The sequence below is a fragment of the Condylura cristata genome, unplaced genomic scaffold (genome assembly GCF_000260355.1).
Source record: "Condylura cristata isolate star-nosed mole 26May11 unplaced genomic scaffold, ConCri1.0 scaffold00008, whole genome shotgun sequence".
Taxonomy (NCBI): domain Eukaryota; kingdom Metazoa; phylum Chordata; class Mammalia; order Eulipotyphla; family Talpidae; genus Condylura; species Condylura cristata.
The window spans coordinates 18,283,212-18,295,289 of NW_004567109.1; the positions used below are offsets into that span (position 1 = coordinate 18,283,212).

Consider the following 12,078-nt stretch of genomic DNA (forward strand, 5'->3'; position numbering starts at 1 on the left):
CTCTGTCTCTGGTGAATCCTCTCACCCTCCACGTCTCTGGCTTGTACCCCAGTTCCATATGAATAAATAAATAAATCTTTAAAAAAAATACTAGAACTTTAAAACTAAAGTATGGTGACAGAAAGCAGTTGAATGGTTTCAGAGAGGAAGGCTGGAGGTAAAATACAAAGGGGTAGAAGGAAATTTTTTAAGGTGATGCCTATGTTCATTAGCTTGATTGTGGGGTGGTTTTATAAACTTAGGTCAAAACTCATCATATCACACATTTTAAAGATGTTCAGTTTTACTCAATAGAGCTGGGGAAGAAGGAGCCAGGACTCAGGCTTCTGCAGAGCAGAAGACTTTAAATTAGGAACAGGGGGCGGGGTTATGTTGCGCATGCTCAGTTCTTCATCCACACTCACCAATAGATGCTTGGAGAAAGAGCGAGAATGCTGCCATATGCAGATCCGAGAGGAGCCCCTGGCAGAGGGACTTCCACGAAGCCCGCGTCTGAGCTACTAGCAGCCCTTCTAGAACTTTCATGCTGAGCATACAGGGCAACCTTTGAAAGATTCTAACCAGGCAAGTAATAAACTATGTTCAGTTTGAAAATGTATTTTGATGCTGTGTGAAAAATCGATTGGAGAATTTTGGGAATGACTGAGTGGGAGGCTGTGGTCAGCTTTCCCCCAGACAGTTGTCCCACTTAACCATACTCTCTGAAAGGAAAGAACTATTTAGGATTTAACATCAAAGTGCTGCTTCCCTCCTGCACCTCTGCTGGAAGGGCTCGAACTCAGTAAATTCTTATACAAGGGGCTGAATATTCTGTAGGTTTGGGTTTGAAAGAGCGAGGATTCAGACCTAGCGCCTTTTAACTCCAGTCCTTGCAGTCTTTCTTCCAAAGCATCACCTGAATATTTAGCTTTCATTTGGGGGATGCATCATTCTAATCCGAACCAATCAATGTCTGACAACCCTAAAATAGCAGCCTTGAATAAAGAGGGATTACCAAAGGTGGATGGAGGGATTTTTGTTTTTTCAAAAATTACATAGGGTTGATTCTACAAATATTATGCATTTTCTCTTTTCCAGCCAGTGTTTGGTGTTAGATGTACCAATGAGAAGGGGGTCATTGTCCCTGCCCTTACTTAAACTGACAACCAAAAAGTGAGCTGAGTGTTCTGCTATAAGCTCTGAGACCTTTTTTCTTGTGAAATTTTAAAATTTGACCATGATGTGCTCTTATGTGAGTTTTTCTCCCAGTGTAATCTATTTTGGGAAATGCATACCTTTTAGTTCTGATAAAGTCTTATTTGTTTCATGTTTTTGATAACTACTCCATTTTACCTCTTGCCTGAATTGGAACATCTGGTGTTCAGATGTGAAACTTAATGAGTGATACCTCCTATTCTCCTTTTTGTTTTCCCTCTGGTGTTTTTTTTGTTTTGTTTTTAGTCTACTTTCTGGGACAGTTTTCTCAACTTTATCTTTCACATATGAACTTAAAATTTTTACTATTTTAGTACTTTACTTGAAATTAAAGTTGTTACTATTGTTATAATCTCTTATTTAATGACTGCTGCTGAATTTTTCTTATAACTAGGTTTCGATACGTAACTGTGGAATTATAAATGAAGAGCAAAAGCATCATTTTGGCTATTGATATATATTGCCAGTTTGCTTTTCAGAGGATTATATTGGTGTAAAACGCCAGTTTTTCAGTTCTATCACAATATCTTCATCATAGAGCATGTAATAATTTTTAAATTGGTGGCTATAAAATTACTCCACATTGACTTTTCTTACAAATGAGTAAGATAGTCCTTTTGTTGTAGACTATCTTTTTCCTTGTCCTGTTGATACAATGAAGCCATGTTTATTGTAAATATATTTCCACTGAGCTACCTTATGTATTAGTGGAGGTGAAAGAAGATAATAGAAGTCAATCCTGCCCCTGTTCTTTCCACTTTCCCACTAAACAGCTTGGTAACACCCACCCAGGTAGATTCTGGTTTGAAAGTTGTTAGTTCACATTCTCTAAAGGTCAGGATAGGACACTGCAGGTTGACTACCATCTTTTGGGTTCACATAGAGAATCTAAATTTATGTTTATTTCAAAGAGGTTGCCTTTTCTGGTCATACTGGATCGTAAACTTCAATATCCTAGGGTTCCTGTCCTGTATGTGGATGTTCCTAAAAGACTTCAACCCACTTTGGAACAGACTGTTGAAAGGACTTTTCTGTTCCTGTTCCACTAGGCCACAATAAAATTGGGGGACCATGTGTGTTGCAGAAGATCCATAGAAATAGACTTGATCTGGGGTAGTTCAGTTACACTCTGGGTGGACCTACTCAGAATCTGCCAAGGGTGTCAGAACCAGGGACAGCTCCTCATATCTCTCCTCTACCCCTCCCCTGGCATGGGCTGGAGAGTGGGCAGATTTGGGTATGGTGTACTTCTCTTTCTTTTTAATGTTTCTGGTTTCCATCTTTATTTTAGACTATTACTACTGAGAGCTTTGGGCATATGTGCTATCTCTCATTTTTATGCTTTCTGCTAATACTGTTTTGCATGCCTTTCACCCTTTCCTCCTTTGTCTAACTAATTTCTGCTCATCCTTTAAGATCTGTTTAAGTAGGTAGTTCTTGTAGGAAACCAACCAAGATTACCCCAGACTGGGTTAGAAATAGTTTCCATAGCACCTGTGAGATAATAAAACATATATATTGGTCTCTGCCCCAATTCCTAGCACAGGGCTGCTAAAACCCTTCTAATATCATAAAAGCTAAGAGTCAGTCATAGCATCTCTGTTCCAACATTTGTCTTTCACCCCATCCTTGACACAGGTCTCTTAAAATCCTTGTAAATTCCTGAGTGATAAGAACATTAGGAGTATCTTTTGTTCTAATGAGGTGACTCTGTAGGTTCCTGGATAGTTCCTGTTTGGGAAATGGTCACCAGAAAAATCAAATCATAATTGGAAGCTTAGAATTTTTAGCTCTGCTCTCCAGAGAGGGGGGAGAGAATGGGGATAAAGTTAATAACGGATCATGCCAACGTGAGGAGTCTCCATAAAGTCCCATAAGTCTGGGGTTCAGATAGCTTTTAGGTTCATATGCCAAAGTAATAATGTTCCACCTTTATGGGGACAGAAGAAGCCTCTGTGCTCAAGATCCTCCTAGACCTTGTCCTACATACCTCTTTATTTGATTTCATCTCTATCCTCTATCATCTTTTTTTTTTTTTAAGATTTATTTATTTATGCATACAGAACTGGAGTACAGGCCAGAGATGCAGGTGTGGTGAGAGGATTCACCAGAGACAGAGTGGGATCAGAACAGGCAAATTGACAAAGTATACTGCTGAGGGAAGCATCGGAAGAGATAGGAGAGGTCTGCTGTGCTGTGTGGATCACCTCTGGATCCAGGGATTGAACTGGCACTGAATCAGCTGCAGCTAGCTTGTAGTGCTGTGCTCTAACCTGTTTCACCAAAAGGGGCGAAACATATTCTTTAATAAACCTCTCCCTGAGTTCTGTGAGACTCTCTAGCAAATTAATCCAACCCAAGGGAAGGGTCATGGCCAGTGGGTGCAAATATAGGTTAAAAACCTGGCCTTGTAACTGATATTCGAAGTCCAAGGAATGGAGTTATGGGAACCTGAATAAGGCTAGTTGGTCAGAGCACAGGTGATATCCGGGTTGTGACTGGCTTCTAAAGTGGAGAGCTCCTCGTATCTCTCCTCTACCCCCTCCCCTGGCATGGACTGGAGAGTGGGCAGATTTGGGTATGGTGTACTTCATACACTTAAGCATTTAGTCTGTGGTATCTGATATTTTCTCTGGGTCGAATTGAATTGAATTATAGTAGACTTAGGTGGTGTCACAGAGAATTGTTTGATGTTATATGGGAGAGCTAACCCCCTTCCACACACACATTGGAATTGGGTCAGATCCTTTATAGTAGCCATGCTTTTGTCATTATATTCCAAATTGCATTATTATCTGTGCTGTTGAGTTACAGTAGCCATTAGTCACGTGTATTAAGGTCTTGAATCATAGGTTGCTTGAGATGTGTTGTGAGTGTAAATATCAGATTTCAGGGCCCTCCCTGGTGGCGCAATGGGTTAAAGCACTGCACTAAGAAGCTTAAGCCACTTCTGCATGAGTTCCATCCCCACCTGCCCCGGAGGTGACCACATGGCGTGGCAGACCTCTCCTGACCCGCCTGCTGCTCCCCTCAGCAGTGTACTTCGTCGCTCTGCCTGTTCTGCTTCCCGCTCTGTCTCTGGTGAATCCTCTCACCCTCCGCATCTCTGGACTGTACCCCAGTTCTGTACGAATAAATAAATCTTTAAAAAAATATATCAGATTTCAAAGATTTATATTAAAAAGAATGTAAAATATTAATAATTTTATAATGATGACATGTTGAGATGATAATGCTTGTAGGCTAAGTAAAATATATTATTAAAATTAATTTCACCTGTTTTCTTCTTACTTTTTATAATGTAGTAAGTAGAAAATAATCTATAATATCACATAAGTATGAACATATCACATAATATTTCTATTGTATAGTACTGACATAAATATCTGTCTTTACTTAGGAGTAGGGACTGGCTTGAATTCAGCCTTTACCTCATTGTATTTCTAGAATACTGAACATGGGGATAGGTTAGGGATACCTGATGCTAGTCCTCAAAACTTGGGTTTGGAGTGATGAGAATCAAACTGATATTATTTAATTTTTCCATCTAAGAACTTGCCTCTCTATTCAACTCTGGCTTTTGCATATATTTTCTTGTTGATTTGTATAGATTTTTTTTTCATGAAATTTATTTCTAAGTATTTTGAATATTTATCACTAATAATAATTTTTTAAATTAGTTATTATTGGTATGAGCAATGAATGCAACAGATTTAGTTATTTTTCTTGAGTCTTCCTTTAAAAAAATTTATTTATTCAAACAGAACTGGGGTACAGGCCAAAGGTGCAGGGCAGGGGTGGTGTGAAAGGATTCACCAGAGACAGAGTGGGGAGTAGAACAGGCAGATGGGCTGAAATACACTGCTAAGGGGAACAGTGTGCAGGTTAGGGACCCATGTGGGTCATCTCCCTGGCTGGGGATGGAACCCATGCTTCTGCAATAGCTTCAGAGTGCTGCACTTTAACCCATTGCACAGCATAGTGCTGTGCTTTAACCCATAGCCCTTGACTATTTCCTTGTTTTTACTTTTAATGCTCTTAGTAAGACTATATTTTCTTATTAGATAACTGTCTCAATACGATAAAGAGATTTTCTAATATACTCCACCCCCCATTTCCTGACTAGAGTATCCAACCAGTATTAAAATAGTTTTAGTGATGAAAACTGGTCCTGTTTATTCCTGTTTTCAAAAGAAAAGTACTACTTCTCTACTAGATAAAAAACATGCTGTTATGTAAAAAAAGTGTGATTTAAGTAATTTTCTTAAGAAAGGTTTTTAATCTCATCAATTATTTTAAAAACTGTCATGTTTATTTTTTATTTATCTGCATATATAGCATTACATGAAGTATTTATTTTTGAACCATGCCTGAGTTATTGTTGTGTTTGTGGTATGCTCTTCTTTTAATAATAATATTGCATAGTGTTGTGTCTAAGAGTCTTGACCTTGGGGACCTCTCTGGTGGCACAAGGGGTTAAGTCTCATCACTATGAAGCTATCTGTACTCACTGCAGCAGTACCGTCTGCAGCCAGGGAGCTGACCCACATGGTGCAGCTGATCTCTGCTATTCTGCCTGCTGCTCCTTCAGCAGTGTATTTTAGTCAATCTGTATATTCTGCTCTGTACTCTGTCTCTGGTGAATCCTCTCCTCCTTGCCCCAAACACCTCTGGCCTATAAACCAGCTTTTGTTTCTATAAATAAATAAAACAAATCTTTAAAAAAACAAAGAGTCTTGACCCTGGAGCCATACAGTCTAAGTTCAAGTTCTGCCTGTCTTAGTTGGAAGCTGTGTGAGCTGTAACTTACCCATTTTGTGTCTCCATTTTTTTTTGTGTGTGTGTCTCCATTTTTAATAATAGTACCTGCCTGTATTGGTTATTGTATCTGTTGCTTCTTATTTCAAGTCTACTATCATGCTCCAGGATTCTTATGAGGATAATGTAATTTAACACACATAAAGTATTGGAATAGTTCCTGGCATTTAATATTGTGTAAGATCTTTATGCTATTTATTATCAAAATTTAATTAATCTTTTAGAATTCCATATACTAGTATTTTACTTGTGAATGTTGTATTCATATTCCTGAGGTATAGTTTTGTAGTATTACTATTTGATTAAAGGTCACAACATTTATTATTATTTGAACAAATTTGGAAAATTCCTCTTTTTTCCATGTAACCCATTCATATAACATGGAATTATCTCTTTCAGGAATGGTAGGAAGTATTAAACAATGAAATTTCTGGGCCAGTTGTTCTTTGATAATTTTGGATAGCTTTCTTAGTGTCCTCAGTTGTTACTCAATTCTTGCCTTTGAATTTTGCATTTCCTTTTTTTTAAAAGATTTATTTATTTATGCATACAAGAACTGGGGTACAGTCCAGAGGTGTAGGAGGGTGAAAGGATTCACCAGAGACAGAATGGGGAGCAGAACAGGCAGATCTACTGAAATACACCACTGAAGGGAGCAGCGGGCAAAACAGGAGCAGTCTGCTGTGCCGTGTGGGTCACTCCCTCGTTGAGGATCAATTGAATTTGTGCTTCAGTGGCTGCAGATGGCTTCATAGCAGTGTGTTTTAGCCCTGAATCTTACATTTCTTAAAGGAAAATTATGTAATTTAAAGTTTTACACAGAGGTTCCCATTAACTAGTCTGTAAATTAGTTATGTAAAAAATTCCCTTATGTTTATTAAATTGCTTTGGTCAGCAACTTAAAATTTAGATGGATAGATATGCTTACTATCTTGATGGTGATGGATTCACAGATTGACAAATATTAGCGTTGATTAAATAGCATATTTTATATATGTACACTTTACTGAGTCTGAATTATACCTCAATTTTTAAAAAGTAGTTTTTAAAAGGCTGTCAATTTCATAAGTCTTTTCAAATTAAGTTTGCATTTATTAGTCCACTGTTATGATTTCTGATTTTTAAAATTATCTCCTGGCAGGCCCTTCCTGGTGGTGCATCAGGTTAAAGCACAGCACTAAGAAGCTAAAACCACTTCAGCATGAGTTTGATCCCTGCCCTGGAGGTGACCCACATGGCGTGGCAGACCTCTCCTGACCTGTCTGCTGCTCCCCTCAGCAGTGTACTCTGTCAGTCAGCCTGTTCTGCTTCCCACTCTGTCTCTGGTGAATCCTCTCACCACCCCTGCACCTCTGGCCTGTACCCCAGCTCTGTATGCATAAATAAATAAATCTTAAAAAAAATTATCTCCTGGAATACATAAGAAATATTTTTTAAATACAGATAAAAAGAAATAACACGTTCAAGAATTGCTGGTGATTCATTTTATACCTGATAGTACATTACATAATCTCTGTATTATTACATTGATGTCATTGTTCTCAGGCTGTTTTTTAAATATTAAAAAAAGAAAGTGTAGATGTAGATGCAATTTTTCCCCCAAACATTTCTTGTTTTGTGGCCAAGAAAGTGGAAAGATCTGTATCACAGAGACCATTGGGTGTGATTTAGCTATGGACTGAAATGTAAAGATTGAACTAAAAACCGAAGGACCCAAAAGCTTTCTGAGAAGGTACATCAGGAGTTGCTGGAAGAAGTTAGTGTAAAAAAGCAAAATGTTACCTTAATGTCTTTTATATAATCTGCCACTGGTTTGCCTATGCAAGGGTGAGTTCCCAGATGATGGAGTCAGTCTGCAAAAGACTCAGACAATAGGGCCAGGCCACTTTGGAGATGGATCAGAATATTGACCCATGTCTTTCTACAAAGTTAATTGGAAGTTTTAATATTTAGAACATGGGATTCAAGCCCTTTTAATGGAATGAAGAGTTTCTTCTTTGTTATATTAAGGAAAAGGTCTTGCTATTTCTAAAGATGTTTAATGCCATTTGCTTAACCCCAATCAGTACAGATTTATTGGTCATTCTGGCACAACTTTTGCTGGGCACTAAAGTGAGCATAAATGCATCTGATGTGTTCCTTATTATTTAAAGAATTCAGAATATGATGCAAGAGGCAGACAATATTTATGATATATATAGCAGCTAACATTCTGCCTGTATACTTCTAGGCACTGTTCTAAGGTCTTTGTATTAACAACCCAGTGAAGAAGGTACTATTTTTATACCTTCTTTTACACGGGAGGAAATTGAGACAGAAGTTAAGTATTTTCCCAGTCTTACACAGCTAGTAAATAGCAGTACTAAGATTGAAACCAACACAGCCTGGCTCTAGAATCTTTATTCTTAACTTCATTCTGTAAAGCAGTGGTTCTCAAAGTGTGATTCCCTCAGATCAGCAGCAGTAGCCTCATCTGGAAACTTACTAGAAATCCACATTCTTGGGTCCCATTCAAGATGTCCTGAATCATTAATCCTGGAGGTGGGGTTCAGTAATCAGTATCTTAACTGCCCTCCAGGAGATTATAATGCCTGCTGTTTGAAAACCTCTGCTAGATCAGAGAAGAAAGGCATACTATGACAAGTGTCAGAAATTAACCTCCACATGGGAAGGGACTAGATATTGTTTATCTCAATGTTCCTAACCACTCTGCATAGCCATCCAGTGTAAAGTAGGCATCAAAACATGAATGAAAAGATGGGGCAGTGGTGTTTGAGCAGAATCTCTTACATTTATCAGTTGCAGTAGACAGAAAGTTAAACTAGCCAGTGATTGTAATACTTTCGGGAAAGAAGGAGATAAGGGTCTTCACCAGCACAAGGGGCCGGCCAGAAGAATGGCAGAGTAATTGTGAAAACAGTTCAGGCGGAGTTGTAGATGTCAGGACTTGGTGATTAGCTAAATGAGAGATGAAACAAGGGAAAGAGAGGTCATTTTTGGATGAAGGTGCCATTTTCAGAGACAGGAGGGATAAAAAAAAGCCCATTTGTGCGGGTGAGATAAAGGCTGGTTTTTGAATTGCTGGTAGAGTATCCAGGTGGAGCTGTCCAGCAGACGCTTGGAAATATGTGTCTGAGTCGTGGCTGGAAAGAGATTTGGAACTATAGTTGAGCCATAATCCTCAGGGGGAAAGTGGAGAGTCAAATAAGAAGAGAACTGTGGTTTGAAACTATAGTGACAATGCTATTTAATGGGGCAAAAGCAAGAGGTGACCCTTGAAGAAGGCTAACAAGGACTTAGGTAATAGGTCTCAAAAATATCGGGGCCAAGTAGAAGATTCATAAAGGAAGGAGAGATACACTATTAGATGTTCCATGCAAATAAGAATTGAAAATGCTTTGAATTTCAACGCAACATCCTTTCGTGAAAGCAGAAGCAGACTTGAATTCAGAAGTGAACTGTAGATGAGAAATTGGAGACAGGTAGGTGTCTCCCAGGTCCTGCAGCTAGAGCTTCGAAGACGCACTTAAGTTGAGACGTGACATTTAGAGTAGGGAGGGTCGTTCTCATTTGTGTGGTCTCAGCGCCCAGCATTCGACCTGGAAGAGAGAGAGAGGGTGGCGTCAGTGAGTTAAGTCACTAGGGACGGAGAAAGGCTTCACGGAGGCAGCCCGCTTTGCGCCAAGATTTGAAGGATGAGGGTGATAGGGAGGAGAGGTGGGGTGTAGGGACCTTGGGGTGATGGGGCGCTCGGAATGTGTGAGAGGGTAACTGGGAGTGAGGTGGGGTTCCTGAGCCTGCGAAGGGGGGAGGCTGTACGTAGGTTTGGAGTGAACTGTTCGGGGGATAGACGCAGGGCCGCAGACTGCAGCTGGGGGTGTCCTCCCGCCTGGCCCCACTCAGACCACTGAACAGTTCCGCTGCGCCTCTACCGGGAGCCCTCCCGCTGGGCTGCAGGGCGACGGGTGACCGCCAGGGGCCGCTGCCTCGGGTCCCCTGTGCCCCCGCCCCTCTCCATTGGCCTTTGTTGCCGTCGGAGCGCCCCGCTTGACTCGTTCCCGTCCGCCCCCTGGGCCTGGCGGTCGCGCCTGCGCACTGGCGGCTGGCCGGGTGCTCGCAGGGGGAGCTGCTGCAGGCTCCGCGGCGGCGGCGGCGGCGGCAACGGAGGCTGCGGGGGCGGCGGCGAGAGCGGCCGGGCTTGGGCGGGGGAGCCGAGCCCGGCCCGGGAACCCCGGTAGCTAGAGTGAGCGGGGTACCTAGGCCCCTCACGCTGGACTCCACAGTCTCCGGGCCGCCTGACCTCCGCACGGGTATATGGGATGGAAGCGGGACCCTCGGGAACAGGTAAGGGCCCCCGGGAGGCGGGGGACGTGAGTGTTCCAAGGACCAAGAGACTCCTGCAGGAAGAGTGGGGTTTCCGAGGGAGAGAATAGCTCCTGAGTGAGGAAGGGGACTCTGGTGGTGTGAAGGGCCCAGTTTGAAGGGGTCTGCGTGCAGTTCCGGGGGAAATCTTGTGAAGGGAGCTCTGAGATGAGGGCCCTTTTTCATCGGAGGCTGTATGCAGTTCTGGCGGGTGGAAAGTAATCTGCGAGGCGGGCCTGAGCGCACGGAAGGACTCCCGGAGATCCCGGGAGGCCTAGGGGAAGGCCCGGCAGGTGGCAGGGGGCGGACTCCAGGTGTCCTGGAGAGGAGGGGGGGTCGGCACAGATGGGCCCAGAACTACCGCATGCCGGGGCGGGGGCTCAGCCGGGCTGGGGTGGGCTAGGCTAGTGTCTCTTGGGAGAAGGCGCCAGAGCTGGGCTGTGAGCTCCGCCCCAGCTGGGCCTGACGTGGGGTGAGGGTCAGGGGGCGGTGGGTGGGGACCCAGCCCCGGGATTCCCCCCCACCCCCTTGAGTACTGGGAGCTGGAGCGGAGGCGCCAGAGCATGCGCGGAGGTGGCAGCTGAAGGGGCTGCCCGAAGTGGTGGGGGCGTGGCTGTCTGAATTCCCCCCACCCGGTTTGGCTTGGAAAAAGCGCGCTGATGGGGTGCGTTCTCTCTATGCTTATGCTGACGGTGCGCAAATGGAAAATGGTCCTCTTCCCCATCCGGGGCTCTGAAACCCCTCAGTCACTGTTAGCCAAGAATGGGTTGAGGAAGACAGCAAAAGTGCCTATTTCTGCTACTGGAATAAGGAAAGACTGAGACTTAGGCTATGTTCCGGGGATGGAACCTCCCTGAAGATAGTTCTGAGAAAAGATATTGGTTACTGAGGGACCAAGACTAGGGCCTGGTATACCTGGAAGGAGTGATCTGCCTGGTTTGCATGTTTCTGGTCCAGTACTGAGTGGAGATGGGATGTTTTAATCTTAAGAATATCAACCTTTTCATTGAATCATCTCCTAAAATAATAGCCTGATCTTTTTAGTTGTTAATTCTTTCATGTCTCCTGTCCCCAGGTGGTTATCTTCTTTTTCCTCTTTACTCCTCAGAAACTGAACCAAGTCATTATACCCAAGGCTGTCAAGCCCTTTGTCACAACTTGTGTGGGAATAGGGAAAGTTTATAGACTTTATCCTGTGACTTCAAGGTGATAGTCTTAACTCATGCACAGGTGATCAGGGCAAAGGAGATAAGAATGGGAGAAACTGCGGCAGGGCTGTCAAGAAGACTGGAGTTCCAAGGATGGGCTGTGGGCTGCTACCACCTCCTGTGCCCTAGGTTTCTTGCCCTTCGATGGGAGGGGCAGACTGGACCTGAGAATTCTTTGGATCACCTCTCACCTTTTTCCTTTTAATTTTTGGGTAGGAATAGATTTTCATTATTTTTCTTGTGGAAGAAGCTTGTCTTTCATATCAAAGCTACCTCTCTCAAGGAAATCGTTTCTATTAACTCATACTAGTCATCCTTTCAGTGATGTGTAACCATTTAGTGAATACTTTCCCACAAAGCAAAAATCTTGCAGACACTGTGTAGCTCTTAAGGTGACGTATAGGGAGCATCTGATTTCAGAAAATTACTTTCTCCTTCCCTCAGGCTCTTCTTTAGATTTCAGAAACTTTCCTAGTTCTCAAGGCTAAACACTTTT

General features: G+C 42.5%; 1 protein-coding gene across 3 annotated transcripts in view; it reads left to right on the top strand.

The window, feature by feature from the left end:
* Positions 1-10,106: 10,106 nt before the first annotated feature.
* The window catches only part of AGO1 (argonaute RISC catalytic component 1), a 32,855-nt gene continuing 30,883 nt past the window's right edge, over positions 10,107-12,078 (top strand). For 2 of the 3 annotated variants that reach the window (XR_001145232.1, XR_001145231.1), the window contains exon 1: positions 10,134-10,356. Coding sequence is in view for 1 of the 3 variants with exons in the window: in XM_004678790.2 (XP_004678847.1) it covers positions 10,332-10,356 (25 nt within the window). In the remaining 2 variants the exon portion in view is untranslated. Of the gene's footprint in view, positions 10,357-12,078 lie in introns of all 3 variants that reach the window. The other variant, XM_004678790.2, reaches the window with a different exon arrangement.